Below are 27,335 nucleotides of genomic sequence, written 5' to 3'. Positions count from 1 at the left end.
ATCACTATTTATGATTTTTCTTTTCTAGTATATAGAAATACAATTGACTTATATATGTCCTTGTATCGTGCCACACTGACATCAGTTCTACTAGCTATTTTGTACATTACAGTTTAAACTATTCCTTTCCAATCTGTAAGCCTTTTGTTTCTTTTTATTGCCTATTACACTGGCTCAAAACTTTAACACAATGTTGAATAGAAGTAGTAATGGTGAACATTTTGCCTTGCTCGTGATTAGGGAGAAAGCATTCACTCTTTCACGTTTAAGTATGATGTTAGCTGTAAGTTTTTCATAGATGCCCTTTATCTGGTTGAAGAAGTTCCCCTCTATTTCTAGTTTGTTGATAGTTTTAAATCATGAATGAATGTTGGATTTGTCAGATTTCTGCATCTATTGATATGTTCATGTGTGTTTTTTAAAAATTTTGTCACGTTGATCTTTAAATAAATTAACTTTTTATTTTGAGATAATTATAGATTCATAGACAGTTGTAAGAAATAATACAGAGATAGCCATGTACCCTTTATCTAGTTTCCCCCTTGTATGGTCAGGCCAGTCCACATGGCTGTTCTCTTGCTCTTTGTACATCCCCCGCCCAACCAGTCCCTGCTTCACCTACACCCTACTCACATGACCCTGCTTCCCCCTGCCCCAGCTGTGATTGTTCTAATCCTTAAGCCAGAATGGCTCCACCCTCTAGTTTTAATAAAAGGGAACATCTGCCCTCTTGATCGTAGTTAACCTGAGGGGCTGTGAGGAACTTGCCCCAGCTGCTGGTTTCCCTGGCAACTGATGAGCCAACCTGACATCAATTTCCCGTATAACTGGTACCCTCCTTCTCCCCAGAGTAGTGAAGGTTGCTGCCATGCCCTGCCTGCCATCTGCTGTATGTGGAGGGGTGTTGCTCCATGACCGTTTGTTTCAGATGTGTAAGATCCCTTATCCAGTAAATCATTGATGTCTCTGTCGCCGTCTCTGGGTTCCTTTTTCTGTTTTGAGGCTGGGCAACTACAAGGCTTGTAGGCCTGTGGGGTGCAGTCCAACACCCCTATAATAACATTTGAAAAACTATAGTATGATACACAACCAGAATATGGACATTGATACAGTCAAGATAGGTAGGCTTTCCATCACCCCAGTATCCCTCATGTTAAACTTAAGTAGTCATGTCTTTTTCCCTCCTGCCCCACACCCATCCTCTGGAAATCACTTAATCCGTTTTCCATTTGTATAATTTTGTCATTTCAAGAATGTTATATAAATGGAATCATACAGTATGTAACATTTTGGGGTTGGCTAATGTTTCACTCAGCATAATTCTCTAGAGATTCATCAGGTTGCTGCATCTGTCAATATTTTGTTCCTTTTTATTGCTGGGTAGCATTCTGTGGTATGTATGGACTACAGTTTGTTTAACCATTCACCCATTTAAGGACTTATAGGTTGTTTACATTTTTTGGTTCAAATAAAGCTGCTCTAAACATTCATCCACAGGTTTTTGTGTGAACGTAAGTTTTCATTTCTTTGGGATAAATGCCCAAGAGTACAATTACTGGTTGCATGTTTAGTTTTCTAAGAAATTGCCAACACTTTTCTATAGTGGCTGTACCAGTTTGCATTTCCATCATTGATGAATGAGTGATTTAGTTTCTTTGCATTTGGTGGTGGAATTATTTTTTGTTTCATTTTTTATCCTGATAAGTATATAGTGATATTTCACTGTGGTTTTACTTTACATTTACCTTATAGTTAACAATGTTAAACATCTTTTTTGTGTGCTTATTTACAGTCAGTTAAAAGTCTCTTCATTCCTTTTGCCCATTTTCTAATTGGATTGTGTGCTTTTTTACTGTTGAGTTTGAGAGTTCTTTTTTATATTCTAGATACTACACCTTTGTTAGACATGTTGTTTCAAATATTTCTCCTCCTCTATGGCTTGCTTGTCTTTTCATCCTCTTAACAAAATCTCTCACAGTGCAAGTTTTAAATTTTGATGAAGCCCAATTTATCAGTTTTTCCTTTTATTGATCCTGCTTTTGGTGTCAACTTTAAGAACTCTTTGCCTAACCCTATATTTAGAAGATTTTCTCCTATGTTTTAAAAAAATTTTATAGTTTTACATTTTATAGAATCATTTTGAGTTAATGTGAGAATTAGGTCAAGGGTTTTTGGTTTTGGTTGTTTTTTTGGAGGTTGTTTTTTGCCAATGGGTGTCCTGTTGCTCTAGCACCACTTGCTGAAAAGGCTGTCTTTGCTCCACTGAATTGCTTTTGAACCTCTGTCAAAAGTCAGCTGTGCATACTTGTGGAGTGTACATATTTGTGGAGGTCTATTTCTGGGTTCTCTCTTCTGTTCCATTGATTTATGTGTCTATATCTGTGCCAGTACCATGCAGTCTTGGTTAATGTAGCTATATAATAAGTCTTAAAACTGAGTAGATAAATTCTTCCCACTTTATTCTTCTTTTTAAAAATTGTTTCAGCTACTCTAGTTTTGTTGCTTTTCCATATAAATTTTAGAAAAATATTGTCTAACTCCCAAAAATCTTGTTGGGATTTTGATAGGGATTGTGTTAAACCTGTACACCAATTTGGGAGAATTGACATCTTTATTATGCTGAATTTCCCAATCTATGAGCATAGTAGGTTTTTCTAATTAATTAGATCTCCTTTGATTTCTTTCATTAACATTGTGTTTTCAGCATACGAGTCCTGTAATTTTGTTAGTATTTCGTTTTTTGAGTGATTGTAAATGATGTTGTATTTGTAATTTCAGTGTTCATGTGTTGAATTTTGTCAAATGTTTTTCTGCATTGATATGATCATGTGATATTTTTCTTCTTTAACCTGTTAATATGATGGATTACACTGATTTTGAGTATTGAACTAGTCTTGAATCCCTGGAGTAAATCTCATTTGATCATGGTGTATAATTCTTCCTTTAATATATTACTGTATTTTATTTGCTACTATTCTGTTAAGGATTTTTCTTTGAAGCCTCCCAGGGCTGCTCCTTGCCGCTCACAGCTGGGCTTCCATCCTCCATCCATGAAGAGACTGGGAAAACAGTTCTTTTTTAAAAAATTAATTAATTTTTTATTGGGGTATAGTTGTTTTACAATATTGTGTTAGTTTCTACTGTACAGTGAAGTGGAGTTCCCTGTGCTATACAGCAGGTTCGCATTAGTTATTTATTTTATACATATTAGTGTATACATGTCAATCCCAACCTCCCAATTCATCCCACCCCCCACCCCCCTTCCACCCGTGGTGTCCATACGTTTGTTCTCTACATCTGTGTCTGTTTCTGCCTTGCAAACTGGTTCATCTGTACCATTTTTTTACATTCTACATATATGTGTTAATATACAACATTTGTTTTTCTCTTTCTGACTCACTTCACTCTGTGTGACAGTCTAGGTCCATCCACGTCTCTACAAAGGACCCAATTTCATTCCTTCTCATGGCTGAATAATATTCCATTGTATATATGTACCACATCTTTATCCATTTGTCTGTCGTTGGACATTTAGGTTTCTTCCATGACCTGGCTATTGTAAATAGTGCTGCAGTGAACATTGGAGTGCATATGTCTTTTTGAATTGTGGTTTTCTCTGGGTATATGCCCAGTAGTGGGATTGCTGGGTCATATGGTAATTCAATTTTTAGTGTTTTGAGGAACCTCCATGCTGTTCTCCATAGTGGCTGTATCAATTTACATTCCCACCAACAGTGCAAGAGGGTTCCCTTTTCTCCACACCCTCTCCAGCATTTGTTGTTTGTAGATTTTCTGATGATGCCTATTCTAACTGGTGTGAGGTGATACCTCATTGTGGTTTTGATTTGCATTTGTCTAATAACTAGTGATGTTGAGCAACCTTTCATGTGCCTTTTGGCCATCTGTATGTCTTCTTTAGAGAAATGTCTATTTAAGTCTTCTGCCCATTTTTTTTTAACATCTTTATTGGAGTATAATTGCTTTACAATGGTGTGTTAGTTTCTGCTGTATAACAAAGTGAATCAGCTATACATATACATATATCCCCATATCTCCTCCCTCTTACATCTCCTTCCCACCCTCCATATCCCACCCCTCTAGGTGGTCACAAAGCACTGAGCTGATCTCCCTGTGCCATGCGGCTGCTTCCCACTAGCTATCTATTTTACATTTGGTAGTATATATAAGTCCATGCCACTCTCTCACTTTGTCTCAGCTTACCCTTCTCCCTCCCCGTGTCCTCAAGTCCATTCTCTATATCTGCATTTTTATTCCTGTCCTGCCCCTAGGTTCTTCATAACCATTTTTTCACCTTTAGATTCCATATATATGTGTTAGCATATGGTATTTGTCTTTCTCTTTCTGACTTACTTCACTCTGTATGACAGACTCTAGGTCCATCCACCTCACTACAAATAACTCAATTTCATTTCTTTTTGTGGCTGAGTAATATTCCATTGTATATATGTGCCACATCTTCTTTATCCATTCATCTGTCGATGGATACTTAGGTTGCTTCCATGTCCTGGCTATTGTAAATAGAGCTGCAGTGAACATTATGGTACATGACTTTTTGAATTATGGTTTTCTCAGGGTATATGCCCAGTAGTGGGATTGCTGGGTCATATGGTAGTTCTATTTTTAGTTTTTTAAGGAACTGCCATACTGTTCTCCATAGTGGCTGTGTCAATTTGCATTCCCACTAACAGTGCAAGAGGGTTCCGTTTTCTCCACACCCTCTCCAGCATTTATTGTTTGTAGATTTTTTGATGATGGCCATTCTGACTGGTGTGAGGTGATACCTCATTGTAGTTTTGATTTGCATTTCTCTAATGATTAGTGATGTTGAGCATTCTTCCATATGTTTGTTGGCAATCTGTATATCTTCTTTGAAGAAATGTCTGTTTAGGTCTTCTGCCCATTTTTTGATTTTTTTTATATTGAACATTTATTTATTTATTTTTGGCTACGTGGCTTGTGGGATCTTAGTTCCCTGACCGTGAATTGAACCTGCACCCCCTGCAGTGTAAGTGTGAAGTTCTAACCACTGGACTGCCAGGGAGTCCCTGTTAAGAATTTTTGCATGTATATTCATGAGGGATATTGTTGTGTTGTGTGTGTATATATACACATATGCACGCATATATGTGTGTATATATATATTTGTTTTTACTATGTACATATATATATATTTTACAGTCTTTCCAGGTTTTGTTATTAGTGTAATAATAGCTTCATAAGTGATTTAGGAAGTGTTCTCTTCTGTTTTCTGGAAGAGATTGTGTAGCATGGTGTTAACTCTTTGTTAAATGTTTGGTAGAATTCTTCAGTTAAACCATCTGAGCCTTGAGATTTTTTTCAGGAGTTTTAAAATTTGAATTCAATTTCCTTAATAATTGTAGAAATATTCAAATGATGTGTTTCATAGTGGGTGAGTTGTGGCAGTTTGTGGTTTTTTTTTTTTTTTTTTTTTTTTTTTTTGCGGTATGCGGGCCTCTCACCGTTGTGGCCTCTCCTGTTGCGGAGCACAGGCTTCGGACGTGCAGGCGCAGCGGCCATGGCTCACGGGCCCAGCCATTCCGCAGCATGTGGGATCTTCCCGGACCGGGGCACGAACCCGTGTCCCCTGAATTGGCAGGCGGACTCTCAACCACTGCGCCACCAGGGAAGCCCAGTTTGTGTTTTTTGAGGAATTGGTCCATTTTGTCTATGTTTTCAATTTTATGTGTGTAGAATTATTCACAGCATTCTCTTATTATCCTTTCGATGTCTGCAGGGGCTATAGTGATATCTCCTGTTTCAATCCTGATATTGGTAATTTGTGTCTTCTCTCATTTTCACTTTGTCAGTCTTGCTAAAAGTTAGTCAATTTTATTGATCCTTTAAAAGAACCGGGTCTTTGTTTCATTTATTTTTTTCTATTGTTTTCTGTTTTTATTTCATTAATTTCTGCTCTTTATTATCTCCTTCCTCTGCTTGCATTGTGACTAATTTGTTCTTCTGGTTCTTGAGGTGGAAAGTTAAATTATTGATTTGAGATTTTTTCCTCTTTCCTTTCATAAATGTATGCATTTATTGTTATAAATTTCTCTCTGTGTAATGCTTCAGCTGTGTTCCAGAAAGTTTTATAATTTTGTGTTTCATTTTCACTCAATTCAGTGTATTTTAAAAAATTTTCCTCTTTGACCCATTTATTATGTAGAAGTATTTTATTTCATTTCCAAGAATTTGGAGAGCTTTCTGTTATCTTTTTATTATTGATTGCTAGTTTGATTCCACTGTGGTCAGAGAAAACTCTTTGTATGATTTGTTGAGGACTTTTTTATGGTGCAGGATGTGGTTTTTCATGGTATATGTTCTTTGAGCACTTGAGAAGAAGAATGTGTATTCTACTGTTGTTGGATGGAGTATTCTATAAATGTTAATTAGATATTATTGGTTGATGGTGTTGTTGAGTTCTCTATCCTTGATTTTCTGTCTAGTTCCATCTATTGTTGAGAGAGGCATGTGGAAGTCTCCACCTACCTGCGTATTTGCCTAGATAACTTCTCCTTTTAGTACTGTCAGTTTTTTTTTGTTTTTTGTTTTTGTGGTTGTATTTGGTGTATACACATTTAGAATTGCTATGTCTTCTTGGTGGACTTCCTCTTTTATCATTATATAATGTCCTTGTCTGTCTCTGGTGATTTTCTTTACAATGAGGTCCACTTTATCTGACACTAATATGGTCACAGCTGCTTTCTTTTGATTTGTATTTCTGTGATATATCATTTTCTGTCCTTTACTTTCAACCTACTGATACTGTTATATTTGAAATTCATTTCCTATGGCTGCATTTAGTGGAGTCATATTCTTTAATCCACTCTGCCAGTCCCTGTCTTTTAATTGATGTCGTTAAATTTTTACCATTAATGTAACTGTTGATATTTAGGGTCTTAAATCTGCCATTTAATTTGTTGTTTTCTGCTTCTTTTTTTTCCATGAAATATTTTGTCTTCACATCTATGAGGTATTAGTGATCATATTTTTTTAACTAATTGCAAAGTTAGTGAATAAACAAATCGGTAAATGAAATTCGTTGAATTCATATTAAATATTCCTGACATCAGTTCATGCAGTGAGCTATCCATTCATCCATCCTTTTAAGAGACATTTACTAAACCTCTACTTTGGGCCAGGCATTGTCATATGAAACATTACTTTTTCAGATATTTCTCATCTTTTTTAGTTCTTTAGTGGTGTATTTGTTTCCTGTGGTGCTGCAATAAATTACCACAAACTGGATGGCTTAAAACAACAGAAATGTATTCTCTCACAGTTCTGGAAGTCAAAAGTCTGAAATCAGTATCAACTGAGTCGAAATCAAGGTGTCAGCAGGGCTCTAGGGGAGAATCTGTTTGTCTCTTCCAGCTTCTGGTGGTTGTCAGCATTCTCTGGCTTGTGGCAGCATCACTCCAGTCTCTGCTTTGTGGTCTAATTGCCTCCTGTTCTGTCTTTTCCCCCGAATGTCTCTTTTAAGGACACTTGTTATTGGGTTTATAGCCTACTGGGATAATCCATAATGATCTCTTCATCTCAAGATCCTTTTTTTAAAAGAACATTTTATTATTTTTTTATACAGCAGGTTCTTATTAGTCATCCATTTTATACATATTAGTGTACACATGTCAATCCCAATCTCCCAGTTCATCACACCACCACCCCACCCCCTGCCGCTTTCCCCCCTTGGTGTCCATACGTTTGTTCTCTACATCTGTGTCTCTATTTCTGCCTTGCAAACTGGTTCATCTGTACCATTTTTCTAGATTCCACATATGTGCGTTAATATACGATATTTGTTTTTCTCTTTCTGACTTACTTCACTCTGTATGACAGTCTCTAGGTCCATCCACATCTCTACAAATGACCCACTTTTGTTCCTTTTTATGGCTGAGTAATAGTCCATTGTATATATGTGCCACATCTTTATCCATTCATCTGTCGATGGGCATTTAGGTTGCTTCCATGACCTGGCTATGGTAAATAGTGCTGCAATGAACATTGGGGTGCATGTGTCTTTTTGAATTGTGGTTTTCTCTGGGTATATGCCCAGTATCAATTTACATTCCCACCAACAGTGCAAGAGGGTTCCCTTTTCTCCACACCCTCTCCAGCATTTACTGTTTGTAGATATTCTGATGATGTCCATTCTAACAGTGTGAGGTGATACCTCATTCTAGTTTTTTTTTTCTTTTGTTTTTTTTTTTGTGGTACGCGGGCCTCTCACTGTTGTGGCCTCTCCCTTTGCGGAACACAGGCTCCGGACGCACAGGCTCAGTGGCCATGGCTCATGGGCCTAGCCGCTCTGTGGCATGGGGGATCTTCCCGAACCAGGGCATGAACCCATGTCCCCTGCATCGGCAGGCGGACTCTCAACCACTGCGCCACCAGGGAAGCCTCCTCATTCTAGTTTTGATTTACATTTCTCTTTAAGATCCTTTTTCAAATTAAGATAACATTCACAGTTTCCAGGATTAGGGTGTAGACATATTTTATGGGGGGAGCCACCATTCAATCCACTACAAGTAGTATCTTATATGCAGTTTTAACTTCCCTTTTGATCTTCTCCTCACCTTGGCATGGGTCTCCTGTTTTCCTCCCTTCTCTTTTCCTTCTTGATTTTGTCTTTTAAAGTATTCATTTAGAGAGGGATGAGAATAGTGGAATGATTGTGCTTACCTGTATTTCACAGCCTACCATACTGCAGCAGGGAAAAAGCCTTTTTACACAGCAGGGCAGCTTCATTTAATCAGAATATGCTGCTTATTAACAGAACTTATAAAACTCTGAAGCAAATAAATATAATACTTTAAAAACTCTTTAAAAAACCAGGTTAAGGTCTTATACACATATAATAAATAATTCCATTTGAAGAGTTAAGTAAAAATAATTTTAGTTAAGATAAATAAATATTATGGCATCAGTAATTAACATTTAAATTGGTATCAGTTAAGGATAGGTGGAATTTCCCCCTGAGGTGGTGCCACATTTACTAGCATCTTTTATATATATATATATATATTTCAAGTACTTGCACAACTTATGTTGGTTAGCTTATGTTTTAAAAACAAATAATTTTTTTGCATGGAAGTGGTTTTTTGGAAGAATCAGAACACTTTTTCTGAGGTATCTAGGCCACTAGAGTATCACAGATTCTTTTGATAAAGCCTTAGTGACCTAATGAATGTTCTGTCAAAAAGGTACCATATAAATATACCCTACTGACTTTTAAGAATATAGAATATATCGTTAAGTTTCTGGCGACTCAATCTAGTGCAATAGGTAGTTTCATTGTCCTAGAAGAAAGTTATATGATTCTGCTGTAGTTGATTTTGTTGCTGTCCCCGCTGTTGTTATGATTATTAATATTTTACCATAATGAAATTTATCATTTATATTTTTATAAAGTATAGCAAACTGGCAGGTCATAGGAAAAAATAAGGTAGAATTTTAAAGTAACTAATAATGGTCTCACAATTTTTAGACTTCAGCAAGAAGTGTGTGTAGATAGAGAATCTTGTTTTAGCATAAGCATAATTAATATCTTCATGCATTTGTTATAAGATTGACTTAAAGCCAGAAATTTCAGTTCTGGCTTTATTTGTATATCTAGATGATGTGTTTAAAGTTTAAAACTGTCAGAAGTCTGAGTGTTCGTTATTAAAAAGCAGTTGTTTTCAAGTTAATCCCTGCTCTTTATAATGTAAATTATAATTACAAATTTATAGTTACAAATTTTAAATTTGTGTTTTCTTTAAGTGCTGGTCAAGATATCCAAGGAACAAGTGTGATTGCGAATCTTCCATTTCTGATGCGACAGAACCCTGCTGAGACACTTCGGAGAATCTTGCCGAAAGTCAGAGTAAGTTGCTGTGACATAAGATTTGAATTCACAATTTTTTCCCAGTAGTACATTGTCATTGTCAGGAGAAATTTTCAGAGCTTTTGATGGCTGATCTTTTGTACCTAATCCTTGGGGGGAGGACGTATTATGATAAACATTTTGAATTATGTTGAAAATGTTTAAGGAAATTAGCTGATGGAAATGGAGAAATCTAGATCTTAAACTGTAAAGGTTTCGTTAATCGTTTTCTCAGTAGAGACATTATAATGTTTTCAGTAGCTCAAAAAAAATCTTAGTCTCATAAAATCATAGCTATCTTATTTGGTAGTCTGTTGACTTAAATATATATTAATAGTATTTCTAGAACATTTATAATACAGTTTAACTGATAGTCCTAATAATCACCGTGTTGCCTGCTAAAGATTGAATTGTGGCCATTGCAGTTTTAGTTTTATATTTAATTGCTTCCTAAATTCCTTCAGAATTAGCTTTCCTGCCGTAAACAAAATATTTGATCTACTAGAACTTTCTTTTCTGTGACTATTTAATATTTATTCATTATTAATATATAATATTAAATATTTAATACATGCTATTTATTATTTATTTGTACCATATGCAAAGTACTGTTCTTTATTAGAACTTGAATGAACAGAACAGATGATGTCTTTGTGTCTTCAGGGAGCTTACAATACTAGTGGCGTCAGGGAGGTTACCTACTAACGGAGATTCTGTTTGCTAATAGTGAGTTTTGTAGACTTTGCTTTGGCTTTCTGTTTGGTTTAACTATTTTATAATTTTTAAATTAATGTATATGTGTTTAAAATACTGTAATTATTAGTGTGTCCTTGGGTTTTAATTTTAGGCATGTTTCCAGTGATGTAGATCAGGGATATACCACGTTATTTTTATAAGATGTCCACATTTCTATGCAGGCAATATGGATTTTTTTTTTTTTTTTACTGATTACAGTGGTGAATTGAGAAGATGTCTATTTTAGTATCACATATGATTCAAAAGTGAATGAAGCTTTTTCATGTCTGTTTTTCCCAAATCATTCCATAATTTCAATGGAATTAAGTCTACACAGTCTAGGTTTCATTTCACATTCAACTGAAGTGATATTAACTGACCGAAGCTTGTTAGCATGTCCCCTGGGAATACCAGTTAAGCAGTAGTAGAAGGGAGCAGGTGGTTAGGTCCTCTTAGCTAAGGAGTTATTGTACATAAGCAAATTAAATTTAAAGCTAAAAATATTGAGCACGGTGTACACTCTGTGTTGAGCAGGCTAAAATAAATCCAGACCACAGGCCGCATACTGCAAGTTAAAAGTTTCATAAAGCAAGAGTAAAAGATGAAGGATAGACAGTAGTGAGCTTTAGGTGGTCTCTAAATTATTTTGAAAAAAATCCTTTGCTAATGAGTTCACAATAAAGTTAACTAAATAATAACTTCTGAGAAATCTTAATTTCATGGGAATGTATAAAAAATATTATATACTCACATATAGAGCATATTTATACAAAGAATCAAATGTCTCTGCAGAAACTATATAACTGAGTTAGAGAGGGTAAGATTTTATTAAGCTTTTAAAGTTATTAAGTTTAATTCATAATACAGAAGATTAACTGAAGAAAGGGATGTAAAGAAAATGTATACTAATGAATATATACCAAGAAAATCTTAGTAGCAGCCATTTATTTATTAGGACTCTCATTTATTTTGCCCTGTACTAAAAAAGGTAGAAAACAGCCTCAGATTAGATTCTATAGCAGGAAGACATAAAGACTATGGAAAACAATGAAAGAACAAGCATAGGAGAGTATTTAATTGTGTGATTCTGATTTATGTAAAAATGCTGAAGAATTAAGCAAATGGGAAAGACTTCTTTATGGGGGCAATAATAATGACTTTTATAGAGGGTTTAATATAAAATGTAGGCAGCTAAACATTTAAGCAACCCCACATCAAATTCTAAAACCTATGAGCAAATCATTTAAAATCATAGTATTCAGATACTGTTAAGACTTGTTGGTCCTCACAGCACCTTCTTTAATTCTGCCTTGCTTCTGTTAGTGGTTATTTCCAAGTGATAAAAGTATGACAAAAATTGCACATAGCCACTTTATTCACTCTTGCCGTGGCCATAATTTCTTAGCTAATTTTATAAAAAAACGCAATCTTGTGTCTCAAAATGAGCATTTAGTAATAACGGCCTTCTCATTCATTCATAAAAATTTACTGAGTACCTCCCCTGTGCCAGGCACTGTTCTAAGCACTGAGAAAACAGAGGTGAACAAAACAGAGAACTTACCCCCAAGGACGTTTCCAGAGGGGGAAACAGACATTAAACAAGTGAGTGAGTGTAAAGAACAGGATAAAGTGAGGGGGGCATTGGGGGAGTTGGGAGACTGGGAGGATACTGTCTATGCTTTGGGAGATCAAGGACACATCTTTGAGGAACTGAAAACTGAAGGGATAGGAGGAAACAGCCATTTGAGTAGTCAAGAATGAGTGGTCCAGGCAGAGAGAGCAGGAAGAGTTTGGTGGAACTGCAAGAGGTAAGCGTGGTTGGAGTCCAGTGGGTGGGGGTGGGTTGTGAATCGAAGAGAGGACACTGACGGAGCATATGCAAGTGTTGCTTTTTCTTAGAACAGTGGAGAGCCACTGAAGACTAAGCAAGGCGGTGACTTATCCCACGGACATGCTACAATGATCATTTGCCAATTGTGTGGAGGGTGGATTGGAGCAGGAGTTGGGAAGCTGCAGCATGAGGGTGGCTAATTAGGACAATAGAGAGTGGTGGATATATCCAAGATGCATTTATTGGGAGAGAATGAACTACATAATGGATCAGATGTGGAAAGCGAGGGATGACTTCCAGATTATTTCTGGCTTGAGCTTCCGTATGGTTCTGCTGGTTTTGAGTGTCTTGGTTGATAATTTATTAAATCGATGGGGAAAAATAGTTGGAGTACGTTCTAATGCTAATCTTCAGTGAATGATTTATTTTTAGAGGCTTTAAAGACATGAATAATAATTATTTTATGTAAGAAGTTAATCATTGCCCAGATTCTTTTCATTTATAACAGTAGCATAAGCAGCTTTTAGAACTCCTGCTGTACCTTATCTTTACCTTAAAGAACATCAGATAAAGTGATGGAGATATTTCTGGGTTTATGTATTATAAAAATTCACCAAACAAAATGTTTTTGATTCTGTTTTTGTGGTTTTTTAAAATTTGCATTTTATCTTTACAATAATGAATTAACTGAAAAATGGTTTAAAAAATAGGTTGCTATTTTCACGGTTTTAGAGATGAAGGAATTTAAGGTTAAAAATAAAGTGGCAGGGCTTCCCTGGTGGCGCAGTGGTTGAGAGTCCGCCTGCCGATGCAGGGGTTGCAGGTTCGTGCCCCGGTCTGGGAGGATCCCACATGCCGCGGAGCGGCTGGGCCCGTGAGCCGTGGCCGCTGGGCCTGCGCGTCTGAAGCCTGTGCTTCTCAATGGGAGAGGCGACAACAGTGAGAGGCCCACGTACTGCAAAAAAATAATAATAATAATAATTTTAAAAAGTGGCAGAAAGAGAGGCAGGATTAGAACTGAGCTAACCCACAGTATTTCTTGTTTACTTTCTAAGTTATATCCAAAGTGGATGATGAAGGATAGCACAGTTAGATCACTCATCTCAAGGGTAATTTAAATAAGAATCCAGGGCTTCCCTGGTGGTGCAGTGGTTGAGAGTCCGCCTGCCGATGCAGGGCACACGGGTTCGTGCCCCGGTCCGGAAAGATCCCACATGCCACGGAGCGGCTGGGCCCGTGAGCCATGGCTGCTGGGCCCGTGAGCCATGGCTGCTGAGCCTGCGCATCCGGAGCCTGTGCCTCGCAACGGGAGAGGCCACAACAGTGAGACACCCGCGTACCACCAAAAAAAAAAAAAAAGAATCCAGAAAGGAAATATTTTTTTTTTTTTTTTTTTTTTTTTTAAATTATTTATTTATGTATTTATTTTTTGGCTGTGTTGGGTCTTCATTTCTGTGCGAGGGCTTTCTCTAGTTGCAGTGCGCGGGCCTCTCACTACCGCAGCCTCTCGTTGCGGAGCACAAGCTCCAGACGTGCAGGCTCAGTAGTTGTGGCGCACGGGCCCAGTTGCTCCGCGGCATGTGGGACCTTCCCAGACCAGGGCTCGAACCCGTGTCCTCTGCATTGGCAGGCAGATTCTCAACCACTGCGCCACCAGGGAAGCCCCAGAAAGGAAATATTTTGACCTCCAATTTAAATTCTCTATCTAATTCTAGATATGAGACACTTCTGAATATACAGTTGACCCTTGAACATCATGGGTTTGAACTGCTTGGGCCCATCTATGCTTGGACTTTTTCAATACATATGTACCATTGTACTACACGATCAGAAGTTGGTTGAATCTGTGGTTACGGAAACTGGGATACGGAGGGAGGGCCAACTGTAAAGTTATATGTGGATTTCCCACGGCATGGGGGGTTGGCGCCCCTAAACTGCATTGTTCAAGGAACAACTGTAGTAGTTATATCTATTTTATATTATTTAATCCAAGGGTATCTTTTGAAAAAGAAAACAGGTTTTTTTTCTGTGGTCTTTATTAAGTTTGAATTCTTTCCACAATATATTAAGTTGAATTAATATTGGATGTTAGATTTGACTTGGACTTCTGGTTGTCTAGAAATGATAGAATTTGTTTTGTCAGGATAAATTTCTAAAATACTGTGGTCCTTTATAAAATGTAAAATGGTAATGATAAAATTAACCATGTAATATCAGTGACTCCTTTATAAATGAAGTGCAAAAAAAAGTCTCTACCTGTTGAGTTATTGAACCCTGTTATTGTTTTTTCACTTATTTTGGGAACCAGAATAAGGTGTAAAATTGTCTGTTAAAAAATGTGCAGCGTCAGGAAGAGATAAAAATAACTGTAGGTCATTTATTGAGGTCTTAAGGTGTGTCAGGCACTGTACTCTGTCAAACATTTTACACATTTTTATCTCTTTGAATGCTCGTGGCAGTTCTTTAAGGGTCACTTGATTGAGGAAGAAGCATCTTAGGTGAGTAACTTGCCAAAAGTCAAGTGCTAGCAAGTGGTATAATTAGGTTTGAATAGGGAGTCTGACTCCTGAGTCCTGTCTCTTAACTGCTATGCAACCTCTTCATTAGCTCATCGTGACTGCAACAAATATGTAATACATAATTTTAGTTCCTCAGCGTGAGTCATCTCTCGTGTGGTTATTGCAAGAGGCCTCCTTACTGAACCTGTTGCTTCCCCTTTGCTCCCTGGAGCCCATTCAGCCAGAGAGATCGTTCATTTATTTATTTATTTAGGATCAATTTACACATTACTTTGATGAATAAAATTGAATATATATAAAGTGCACAGTGTGATGATTTAATATATGTGTACATTGTGAAATGCTTACCCCAATCAAATTAATTAATAACTCCATCATCTCACATAGTTAATTTTTTTCTTCAGTGAGATCTCTTAAAGATCTTTCAGAGATATCAGTCATATCTTTTCTTCTTGAATGAAAACTACTAATGTGGTGTGGAAGGCAGAACGGTGGCCTCCTAAAGGTATCAGGTCCTAATCCCTGGAAACTGTAAATGTTACCTTATTTAGAAAAAGAGGTTTTGTAGATGTGGTTAAGGATCTTGAGACAGGGAGATTATCCTGGATTATCTGGGTGGGCCCTAAATGCCATCAGATGTATTCCTATAAGAGGAAAGCCGAGGGAGATTTGACCCAGACATGGAGGAGAAGGCAGTGTGAAAACAGAGGCAGAGATTGCAGTGATGAGGCCACCAGCCAAGGAATGCCAGCAACTACCAGAAGCTGGAAGAGACAAGTAACTGATTCTACCTAGTACCTCTGGAGGGAGTGTGTCCTTGCCAGCATTTTGATTTTGGCTGAGTGATACTGATTTAGGACTAATGGCCTCCAAAATTGTGAGAGAATACATTTCTGTTGCTCTAAGCCACTCAGTTTGTGCTAATTTACTATACCAACCACAGGAAAGTAATACAAGTAACTTCCCATTTCAGATAGAGTAAAACTCCTTACCATGCCCTAAAATGACCCTGACTAGCTTTCTGACCTAATCACCTACCCTTCTTTTCTCTTTCTTCCATAAGGGCAGAAGCCTTGTCAGTCTGATTTATCACTGTATCCCCAGAATCTAGAACAGTGCTTGGCAAAAGTAGGCACTCAAAAATAATTTTAAAATGAACATTGATTGAGCTTGATATTCTGAGACAGTAAGTGTCTACCTGAAAGACCAGTGACCCTTGACCCACTAATGGCATTTTTGGATGAGAAGTAAAAACAGGATATCAGTGGAGTAATATAATGCTGACTTACGTTTCTAGAGAGACCTTTATTGGGGGAGGAGTGGGAGAAAGATATATAATAGGGAAAGGATAAAAGAGACATAATTCATCAATATGAAACTTAACCATTTGAGATCAGTAGATGTGGTCTATGAATCTTTTGATTCTGAAAAGATTCATTAGTTCTACTTTTATTATAAGTTTTTCCCATGTGATTATTTGAGCATTTTATATCTACTGAATAGAGGTAGATTTTTTAAAGTTTATTTTTAAGTTTTTATAGGTAACCTTTACTATGTAAATAAATATATTTGTTACTAAAAGCTTTACTTACTTTTTAAGGTCTATTTCAAGTGGCACAGATATGTGGATAACCAATAATAATAATGTGAGGAACCCTCCCTGTGGGCCAGGCCCTGTGCTCAGTGCTTTAGACACATCCTTTTAAACCTCTTATAACAACTCCACACCACGTATTTATTCTCATTTGACAGTTGAGAAAATCTAGGCTTAAAAAATACAGTGTTTGACTATGATATTTTGTTGAAGCATACAATTATATAATTTAGTCTTACAGTACACCAAGAAAAAAAGAAATAGTCTTAACTAAGAGAATTAAAGAGTACAAACAGATGATACAAATTGCTTTTTCCTTTGGTTTGCAGTTCAAAAATAAAAGTACCTGTCTTCCTCACTCTAGGTGATGTTTTCTGAGATAAGTTAAAAGTTAAGTTCTGAAAAAAGCACAAGGGTTTTGTAAAGGCAACACAGTTATACATAATAAGCAGAACATGATGTTCCAGAACATGATGTTCCATACTCCCTACAGGTCATAGAAAGCCCGCAGTAGAGTAGGACTCCACTGACAGGCTTAGCACTGAAGGATACTCTGATATGAAGTAAGGTGAAGAAGAAAGTGACGTTATTCCTATAGTGTCAGATGGATGGAGAAAAATTATCAGGGTCAGCATTGACCTTATGAGGAGTTTTTGTGGGATAGGAAGCATAAAATTGTGTAACTTATTCTTCCAGTTCACTAAGAAAAAAAGAAGTAGTATTAACCAAAGGAATTACAGAGCATGGACAGATGGTATAAAATGACTCTTTCTTCTTTGGTTTACAGCTCAAAAATAAAAATACATTGATCACAATGCATTTTGAAAATAATGTCTGTGTTATATCTTTTTATGTATATCCATTTGTGTTTAAGGACAAAATAGAGTATCATTAATTATTAGACAATAATAGTAAATTCAGTGGAAACACTGGCTGCAATATAGTTTTTTCTGGGCATTTATAAAAAGTTACATAAGCTAATATTCTTAATAGATCTAAAAATATTCCCTTTCAGTAAGCTAAATTCTAGTGGAGACCAGTGTTCTCACATGTGCTTCTTAGTCATTCAGTCATTTGTTATTTTTATCCTGCCTAAGATAAAAATGAGCTGGAACTTCTGAATTTCTAATTAGAAAATCTTTTATTTCTGTGATGACGGGGCCACTGTTATCACAGAAATACTTGAATATTATTTCTGACTTTAGGCATTTGGGTGATACAAAGGATAATTTATGGATATTTTAATTTACAATCCTTGAAAGACTCTAAAACAAAGAAGATATTCACATACTCCACTGTAATAAAGGTCTGAAATGTTTGATTTAAAACTGTATGGATTAACTAGCCTTTTGGCAGTGTGGTGAAGTGGATAGCCTAGAATATGTTCCCAAATCAGAACATCTAGAAACTCTAGATAAAGTACAATGAGCATTCTTTTAAATGTATGGTTAAGCTTATAAGACAGTAAAGAATATTCAGGGCTCAGAAGCAAAATAATCAGTTCCACTTCTACTTAGGATATAGATGTGTGCAAGAAAACATCACTCCCATTCTAACAACAATGGCTTGTTCACAAAATTCACATCATCATAACTTTTCTTGAGCCCGTCAGAAGTGGTCACAAAGCAATCAAGTGAACTGTATTCAGAAGAGCTCTCTGAGGACAGATGGGACTTAGAGACACTGACTTTTGACAAGAGTGTAAGAGGAAGACGTGGCCACCCCAAAGAATTGTTAGAAAAAGTCAGCTAAAATTTTGACAAGTTTTTAAAGATTGATCTGTGGGCTCGCATGTCGTTTTGGAATAACTCAGAGCTGCAGACACAAGGGAACTTTGCACTCACCTGTGAGCTCTTTTCCCCAGACTTGCTTGCCTTGGCCGGGGTAGGAGACTGGAGAGGACCTCCTCTGGTGATGCAGGTATGGTGATGATTGCTGCTGGGGAACAGGGGACACAGCACTGCCCACTTCCTCAAAGTGACATGCACGGACATACAGGGAATTTCAGCAGCGGGTTGGGCACTATAAAAGAATCAAATGAAAATCCTAGAAATAAAAAACGGATGATATCAGAGGTGAAGTGTTTCTCCAACAGGGCCAGCTGGGGAAAGAATCAGTGAACTTGAAGGTAGAAGTTATCTAAACTGAAACACAAAGATAAAAAAAGAGTGAAAAAATACAAGAGAGCATTCAGTGGCTTTGAGACAGTATAAAGTGGTATAATATACCTGCAATCAAAGTCTCAGAATGAGAGAAGAGAGAAGAACTATTTGAAGAAATAATGGCCAAGACTTTTTTGAGATTAATCAATGACAACAAGCCAAAGACCCAAGAAGCTCAGAGGACCCCAAGCAAGGTAAATATACACACTCCGTCCTCCTAGGCACATCGTGATCAAACTGCTGAAAATGAAAACTAAGAGACAGCATTGGAAACAGCCAGAGACAAAAGAAACGTTAAATATAGAGGAACAAATGTGAGAATTAAGCAGCCTTATGGTCGGAAAATACGCAGGCCAGGGAGCAGTGGAATGTTGTATTAAAAGTACTGCAAGCAAAAGCAACCACAACAGCAAAAAAGGTCAACAAGGAATCTGTACCCAGTGAAAATATCTTTCAAGGATGGAGGCAAAAAACTATTTTGTTTTTAGACAAACAAATCGAAAGAATTCATTGTATTAGACTTACACTACAAGAAATGGTGAGGGAGGTTCTTTAAGGCAGACGTAATATAATACCATATGGAAATTGGATTTACATGAAGAAATGCAGAACTCCAGATGTGATAAAAATTAGGGTAAATGTAAATGAAATAACAGTTCTACACAGATTCTTCCAGAAAATAGAGGATAAAGTAAGAACTTCACCAGCGATTCTAGGAGACCAGCATTATCCTGATACCCAAATAAGACATAGACATTACAAAAAAACTATAGATGTGTATCCCTTATGAACTTAGATGCAAACATCTTTTGAAAAACAGCAGATCAAATTCAGCAATATAAAAGGGCTAATACATCATGACCAATCAGGGTTTATCACAGTAACTTAGGGTTGGTTTAAAATTCAAAATCTAATCAATATAAGTCATCATATCAACAAACTAAAACAAAGCAAAAACCAAAATGCCACCATCTGATCATCTCAGTAGATTTAGGAAAACCATTTGACAAAACCCAACATCATTCCTGGAGAAAAACCCCCAAACTTCATCATACTAGGAATAGATAGGAATTTCCTCTGTGAAAAACCTGCAGGTAACATCGTACTTAAAGGTGAAAGACTGAATGTTTTCACCTAGTATCAGGAACAAGCCAAGAGTATACACTCCTTACTGCATTTGTTCAACACTGTGCTAGGTACTGTAACCAGTGCAGAAAGGCAACAGAAAGAAGTGAAAGGTATCCACATTTCAGAGAAAGAAATAAGGCTGCCTTTTTCTGTCAGATGACATTATCGTCTATGTAGCAATCTACAAAAGAAAAATATTTAGAACTACTGAGTATGGAAAGGTTGCAGGATACAAGATAAATGTACAAATAAATTGTATTTCTACACACTAGCAATAAGCAATTGGAAATTGAAGTTTTTCTTAAATGATTAAAGTATGTAATACTTAGGGATAAATCTGATAAATGTGTTAAGACCTGTATACTGAAAACTATAGAACATTGCTGAGAGAAATAATAAAAGAACTAAGTGAATGAAGATACACCACATTCATGGATCAGAAGATTCAATAATATTATGTCTGTTCTTCTCAGATAAATCTATATATTTAATGCAAAATAATAATTCCAGCAGGTTAGGGTTTTTTTTTTCTGTTGTAGAAAGTAAGTGAATTCTAAAATTCATATGAAAATGCAAGGGACTTAGAATAGCCAAAACAATTTTGAAAAAGAGAAAGTTGGAAGACTTTTATTACCTGATTTTGAGACATAATATACAGCATAGCAATTAAGACTATGAATACTGGTATAAAGACAAATCAATGGGACATACAGAGAGATTTTTAAAAAGTGCATAGATATGTTCCCAGCTGATTTTAACACAGGTACAAAGGCAATTCATTGCAGAGAGGATAGTCCTTTCAACAAATAGTGCTGGGTCAGTTGAGAAAAAAGTCCATACTTTGTACCATATACAGAAGTTAACCCCAAATAGATCATAAACCTGAGTGTTAAAAACTAAAATCGTAAAAACTTCTAGAAGAAAACATAAGACTAAATCTTTGTGACCTTGGGTTACACAAAGTTTTCTTTATATATATGACACTAAAAGTATGATCCATAGAAGAAAAATTTGATTTCATGAAAGTGTAAAGCTTTTGCTCTTCAGAAGGCAGTTAAGAGAATGAAAAATAAGTCATGGAATGGGAGAAAATATAAATCACATATGTGATGAAGCATATGTGTTCAGAATACACAAAGAACTCTCAAGACTCAGTAATAAAACAACCCAATTTAAAAAAAGGCAAGAAATTTAAACTGATACTTCACAAAGATTTGTGGATAGCCAATAAACGAAAGATGTTCAGTATCATTAGTCATTAGATAAATGCAAATAAGTTTATACACCTGTTAGAATATATGTACTAAAAAATCCCTGATAATACTAAGTATAGGCAAGAATGTGGAGCAACTCAAACTCTCATACACTGTTGGTGGAAATGTATCAATAAAATTGTACAACCACTTAGGGAAACAGTTTGGCAGTTTCTCAGAAGTTTAAACATACACCTATTGAACCACTCAACCAGTTCACTTCTAAGGATTAAGAGAAATTAAAGCAAGTGTTTATATAAAGACTTGTATATAATTGTAATAATAATTACAATTGTAATTATTGCAGTAATATCATTGCAACTCTATTTATAATAATCTAAACGAAAAATAATCCACATGGCCATCAACAGGTGAATGGATAAACAAATTGTGGTATATCCATATAATATACCACAAACTAATGTTTATGTATTCTGAATCCAAGTCCTTTGTTGGTTATGTATTGAAATATCTTCTTCCACTCTGTGGTTTATCCTAATGTTTTAGATTAATTTTGTAAACAACATGTTTGGGTTTTACTTTTTATCCAATCTGACTCTGTTTTAATTAGAACATTTCATCCATTTACTTTTAATTGCATATATTATCTTACTATTTATTTGTTTTCTCTGTTTTGTGTTCTCTTTTTGTCAATTATTTCCTTTTTTTGAATTAATGAAGTGGTTTTATTACTTTACTTTCCACCCCCTCCCATTAGCTTGGAACTCTCATTTACTTTTCCTTTGTTAGTGACCTCAGGGATTATAACAAGACACATTACCGAAGTTTAATGTTCATTGGTATTTTTACCTTCTTTCTGATAATATAAGAGCTCTTATTTATGTGTTATTGTAGTCAGATATTTTAATTATTTACATATTTCAAGACTCACAGTTATTACTGTTTTATATAATCAATATTTATTTAGATTTACCCACATATTTGTCATTTTTTGTTGCTTGTAGTGTTTCCATTTGGAATCATTTTTCTTCCGCCTGAAGAAAAATACCCCTTAGTATTTCCTTTAGTACAAATCTGCTAGTGACAAATTCTGTTTTTCTTTTTTGGCCTGAAAATGTATTTCACATTCAGTTTTTAAAATTAATTTTTTATTGTAATGCAGTTGATTTACAATGTTGTTTTAGTTTCTGCTATACAGCAAAGTGAGTCAGTTATACATATACATATATCCACTCTTTTTTAGATTCTATTCCCATATAGGTCAATACAGAATATTGAATAGAGTTCCATGTGCTATACTGTAGGTTCTTATTACTTACCTATTTTGTATATAGTAGTGTGTATATTTCAATCCCAATTTATCCCCTTCCCTGTTGGTAACCATAAATTTGTTTTCTACATCTATGACTCAATTTCTGTTTTGTAAATGGGTTCATTTGTACCATTTTTCTAGATTCCACATATAAGCAATATCCTATGATATTTGCCTTTCTCTGTCTGACTTACTTCACTCAGTGTGACAATCTCTAGGTCCATGCATGTCACTGCAAATGGCATTATTTTGTTCTTTTTATGGCTGAGTAATATTCCATTGTATATGTGTACCACATCTTCTTTATCCATTCCTCTGTCGATGTGCATTTAGGTTGCTTCCATGACCTGGCTATTGTAAATAGTGCTGCAATGAACATTGGGGTGCATGTATCCTTTCAAATTATGGTTTTCTCCAGATATATGCCCAGGAGTGGGATTGCTGGATCATGTGGTAGCTCTATTTTTAGTTTTTTAAGGAATCTCCATACTGTTCTCCATAGTGGCTGTACCTATTTACCTTCCCACCATTGGTGTAGGAAGGTTCCCTTTTCTCCACACCCTCTCCAGCATTTATTGTTTATAGATTTTTTTGATGATGGCCATTCTGACTGGTGTGAGGTGATACCTCATTGTAATTTTGATTTGCATTTCTCTAATAATTAATGATGTTGAGCATCTCTTCTTGTGCCTCTTGGCCATCTGTATGTCTTCTTTGGAGAAATGTCTATTTAGATCTTCCACTCATTTTTTGATTGGGCTGTTTGTAAATAGATGTTTTATGAACAGGATTTTGCCCTATCTATATGGAGGTTTCTTTCTAGCATATGTATGGCTTCTTGAATCTGTGGCTTACTTTGTCAGCTTTGGAAAATTCTCAGACATTATCTTTTAAAATAATACTCTGCTTAATTTTTTCTCTCCTTTGAGGATTCCAATTTCACATATATTTGACCTTTTCATAGTATCTTCTATGTCCTTTATCTTCTTTTCCATCCTTTTCTCTTTGTGATTCATTCTGAGTGTTATCTTGGCCCATGTTTCAGTTCACTAATTCATCTGTGTCTAAGCTGCTTTTGATTATTGTATTTTTCTGGTCTGGAATTTCTGTTTAGCTTTTGAAAAAATCTGCTATATCCTTTTTAAAAAGTATCTTTGATTTTTCTGTCAAAAGTCTCAATTGTATCTTTTATTCTTTTGAACCAGGTATGTATCAGATAGCACCAATACCTGGGGCTCCTTTTGGAACTTTTCTATTTCCTGTTACGTCTGCTGGTTCTCATTCGTATTATCTCTTTGTGTGCCTGGATATTATTGATTGTGTGCTTGATCTTGTCTTTGACAAATTATTCATAGAAGTAGTTTGAGATCTAGGCTAATATCTTCCTCTAGAAAGGAATATGTTTCCTTCTGACAGCCACTTAACTGCACTAGCAATAAAGTCTCACTTAATCCAGTTTCATGTGTCAGAAGACTTGAAACTGGGTTAGTCTCTCTGCAAAGACTGGGCTACTTTATTTTTAAAAATTTTTTAATTTTTTTTTATACAGTAGGTTCTTATTAGTTATTCATTTTATACATATTAGCGTATATATGTCAATCCCCATCTCCCAATTCATCACATCACCACCCCCCCTCCATGCCACTTTCCCCCCTTGGTGTCCATACGTTTGTTCTCTACATCTGTGTCTCTGTTTCTGCTCTGTAAACTGGTTCATCTGTACCATTTTTCTAGTTCCACATATATGCGTTAATATATGATATTTGTTTTTCTCCTTCTGACTTGCTTCACTCTGTAAGACAGTCTCTAGATCCATCCACATCTCTATCCATCCATCATCACATCACAAATGACCCAGTCTTGTTCCTTTATATGGCTGAGTAGTATTCCATTGTATGTATGTACCATATCTTTATCCATTCATCTGTCGATGGGCATTTAGGTTGCTTCCATGATCTGGCTATTGTAAATAGTGCTGCAGTGATCATTGGGATGCATGTGTCTTTTTGAATTATGGTTTTCTCTGGGTATATGCCCAGTACTGGGATTGCTGGGTCATATGGTAATTCTATTTTTAGTTTTTTAAGGAACCTCCATACTGTTCTCCATAGTGGCTGTATCAGTTTACACTCCCACCAACTGTGCAAGAGAGTTCCTTTTTCTCCACACCCTCTCCAGCATTTGTTGTTTGTAGATTTTCTGATGATGCCCATTCTAACTGGTGTGAGGTGATACCTCATTGTAGTTTTGATTTGCATTTGTCTAATAATTAGTGATGTTGAGCAGCTTTTCATATGCTTCTTGGCCATCTGTATGTCTTCTTTGGAGAAATGTCTATTTAGGTCTTCTGCCCATTTTTGGATTGAGTTGTATGTGTTTTTAATATTGAGCTGCATGAGCTGTCTTTATATTTTGGAGATTAATCCTTTGTCCATTAATTCATTTGCAAATGTTTTCTCCCATTCTGAGGGTTGTCTTTTCGTCTTGTTTGTAGTTTGCTTTGCAAAAACTTTTAAGTTTCATTAGGTCCCATTTGTTTATTTTTGTTTTTATTTCCAATACTCTAGGAGGTGAGTCAAAAAAAGATCTTGCTGTGATTTATGTCAAAGAGTGTTCTTCCTGTGTTTCCTCTAAGAGTTTTTAGTGTCCAGTCTTACATTTAAGTCTCTAATCCATTTTGAGTTTATTTTTGTGTATGGTGTTACGGAGTGTTCTAATTTCATTCATTTACATGTAGCTGTCCAGTTTTCCCAACACCACTTATTGAAGAGACTGTCTTTCTCTGTTGCATATTCTGCCTCCTTTGTCATAGATTAGTTGACCATTGGTGCGTGGGTTTATCTCTGGGCTTTCTGTCCTTTTCCATTGATCTATATTTCTGTTTTTGTGCCAGTACCATATTGGATTGTTTACTGTAGCTTTGTAGTATAGTCTGAAGTCAGGGAGTCTGATTCCTCCAACTCTGTTTTTTTTCCCTCAAGACTGCTTTAGCTATTCAGGGTCTTTTGTGTCTCCATAAAAATTTTAAGATTTTTTATTCTAGTTTTGTAAAAAATGCCATTGGTAATTTGATAAGGATTGCATTTAATCTGTAGATTGCTTTGGGTAGTATAGTCATTTTCACAATATTGGTTCTTCCAATCCAAGAACATGGCATATCTCTCCATCTGTTTGTATCATCTTTCATTTCTTTCATCAATGTCTTATAGCTTTCTGAGAACAAGTCTTTGGTCTCCCTATGTAGGTTTATTCCTAGATATTTTAATCTTTTTGTTGCAGTGGTAAATGGGAGTGTTTCCTTAATTTCTCTTTCAGATTTTTCATCATTAGTATAAAGGAATGCAAGAGATTTCTGTGCATTAATTTTGTATCCTGCTACTTTACCAGATTCATTGATTAGCTCTAGTAGTTTTCTGGTTGCATGTTTAGGATTCTCTATATAAAGTATCATGTCATCTGCAAACAGTGACAGTTTTACTTCTTCTTTTCCAATTGGTATTTCTTTTATTTCTTTTTCTTCTCTGACTGCCATGGCTAGGACTACAAAAACTGTGTTAAATAGTAGTGGTGAGAGTGGACATCCTTGTCTTGTTCCTGATCTTAGAGGAAAGGCTTTCAGTTTTTCACCATTGAGAATGATGTTTGCTGTGGGTTTGTCGTATATGGCCTTTATTATGTTGAGGTAGGTTCCCTCTATGCCCACTTTCTGGAGAGTTTTTATCATAAATGGGTGTTGAATTTTGTCAAAAGCTTTTCTGCATCTATTGAGATGATCATATGGTTTTTATTCTTCAATTTGTTAATGTGGTGTATCACATTGATTGATTTCTGTATATTGAAGAATCCTTGTATCCCTGGGATAGATCCCACTTGATCATGGTGTATGATCCTTTTAATGTGTTGTTGGATTCTGTTTGCTAGTATTTTGTTGAGGATTTTTGCATCTATATTCATCAGTGATATTGGTCTGTAATTTTCTTTTTTTGTAGTGTCTGTCTGGTTTTGGTATCAGGGTAATGGTGGCCTCATAGAATGAGTTTAGGAGTGTTCCTTCCTCTGCAGTATTTTGGAAGAGTTTGAGAAGGATGGGTGTTAGCTTTTCTCTAAATGTTTGATAGAATTCACCTGTGAAGCCATCTGGTCCTGGACTTCTGTTTGTTGGAAGATTTTTAATCACAGTTTCAATTTCATTACTTGTGATTGGTCTGTTCATATTTTCTATTTCTTCCTGGTTCAGTCTGGGAAGCTTATACCTTTCTAAGAATTTGTCCATTTCTTCCAGTTTGTTCATTTTATTGGCATAGAGTTGCTTGTAGTAGTCTCTTAACATGCTTTGTTTTTCTGCAGTATCTGTTGTAACTTTTCCTTTTTCATTTCTAGTTTTATTGATTTGAGTCCTCTCCCTTTTTTTTCTTGATGAGTCTGGCTAATGGTTTATCAATTTTGTTTATCTTCTCAAAGAACCAGCTTTTAGTTTTATTGATCTTTGCTATTGTTTTCTTTGTTTCTATTTCATTTATTTCTGCTCTGATCTTTATGCTTTCTTTCCTTCTACTAACTTTGGGCTTTGTTTGTTCTTCTTTCTCTAGTTCCTTAGGGTGTAAGGTTAGATTGTTTATTTGAGATGTTTGTTGTTTCTTGAGGTAGGCTTGTATTGCTATTAACTTCCCTCTTAGAACTGTTTTTGCTGCATCCCATAGGTTTTGGATCATCGTGTTTTCATTGTAATTTGTCTCTAGGTATTTTTTTTATTTCCTCTTTGATTTCTTCACTGATCTCTTGGTGAAGAGATTTAGTAACGTATTGTTTAGATGCCATGTGTTTCTGTTTTTTACGTTTTCTTTCCCTGTAATTGATTTGTAATCTTATAGCATTGTGGTCGGAAAAGATGCTTGACATGATTTCAGTTTTCTTAAATTTACCAAGGCTTGATTTGTGA

General features: G+C 35.9%; 1 protein-coding gene across 2 annotated transcripts in view; it reads left to right on the top strand.

Annotated features, from left to right (window-relative positions):
- Positions 1–27,335, top strand: part of PPP4R4 (protein phosphatase 4 regulatory subunit 4) — a 126,491-nt gene that overhangs the window by 33,777 nt on the left and 65,379 nt on the right. For both annotated transcript variants that reach the window (XM_067027826.1, XM_059056141.2), the window contains exon 3: positions 9,799–9,901. In XM_067027826.1, coding sequence (XP_066883927.1) covers positions 9,799–9,901 — 103 coding nt within the window. The remainder of the gene's footprint in view (positions 1–9,798; positions 9,902–27,335) is intronic.

This window comes from Kogia breviceps, chromosome 3 (genome assembly GCF_026419965.1).
Source record: "Kogia breviceps isolate mKogBre1 chromosome 3, mKogBre1 haplotype 1, whole genome shotgun sequence".
NCBI classification, from domain to species: domain Eukaryota; kingdom Metazoa; phylum Chordata; class Mammalia; order Artiodactyla; family Physeteridae; genus Kogia; species Kogia breviceps.
This window is presented reverse-complemented; position numbering and strand designations above follow the sequence as displayed.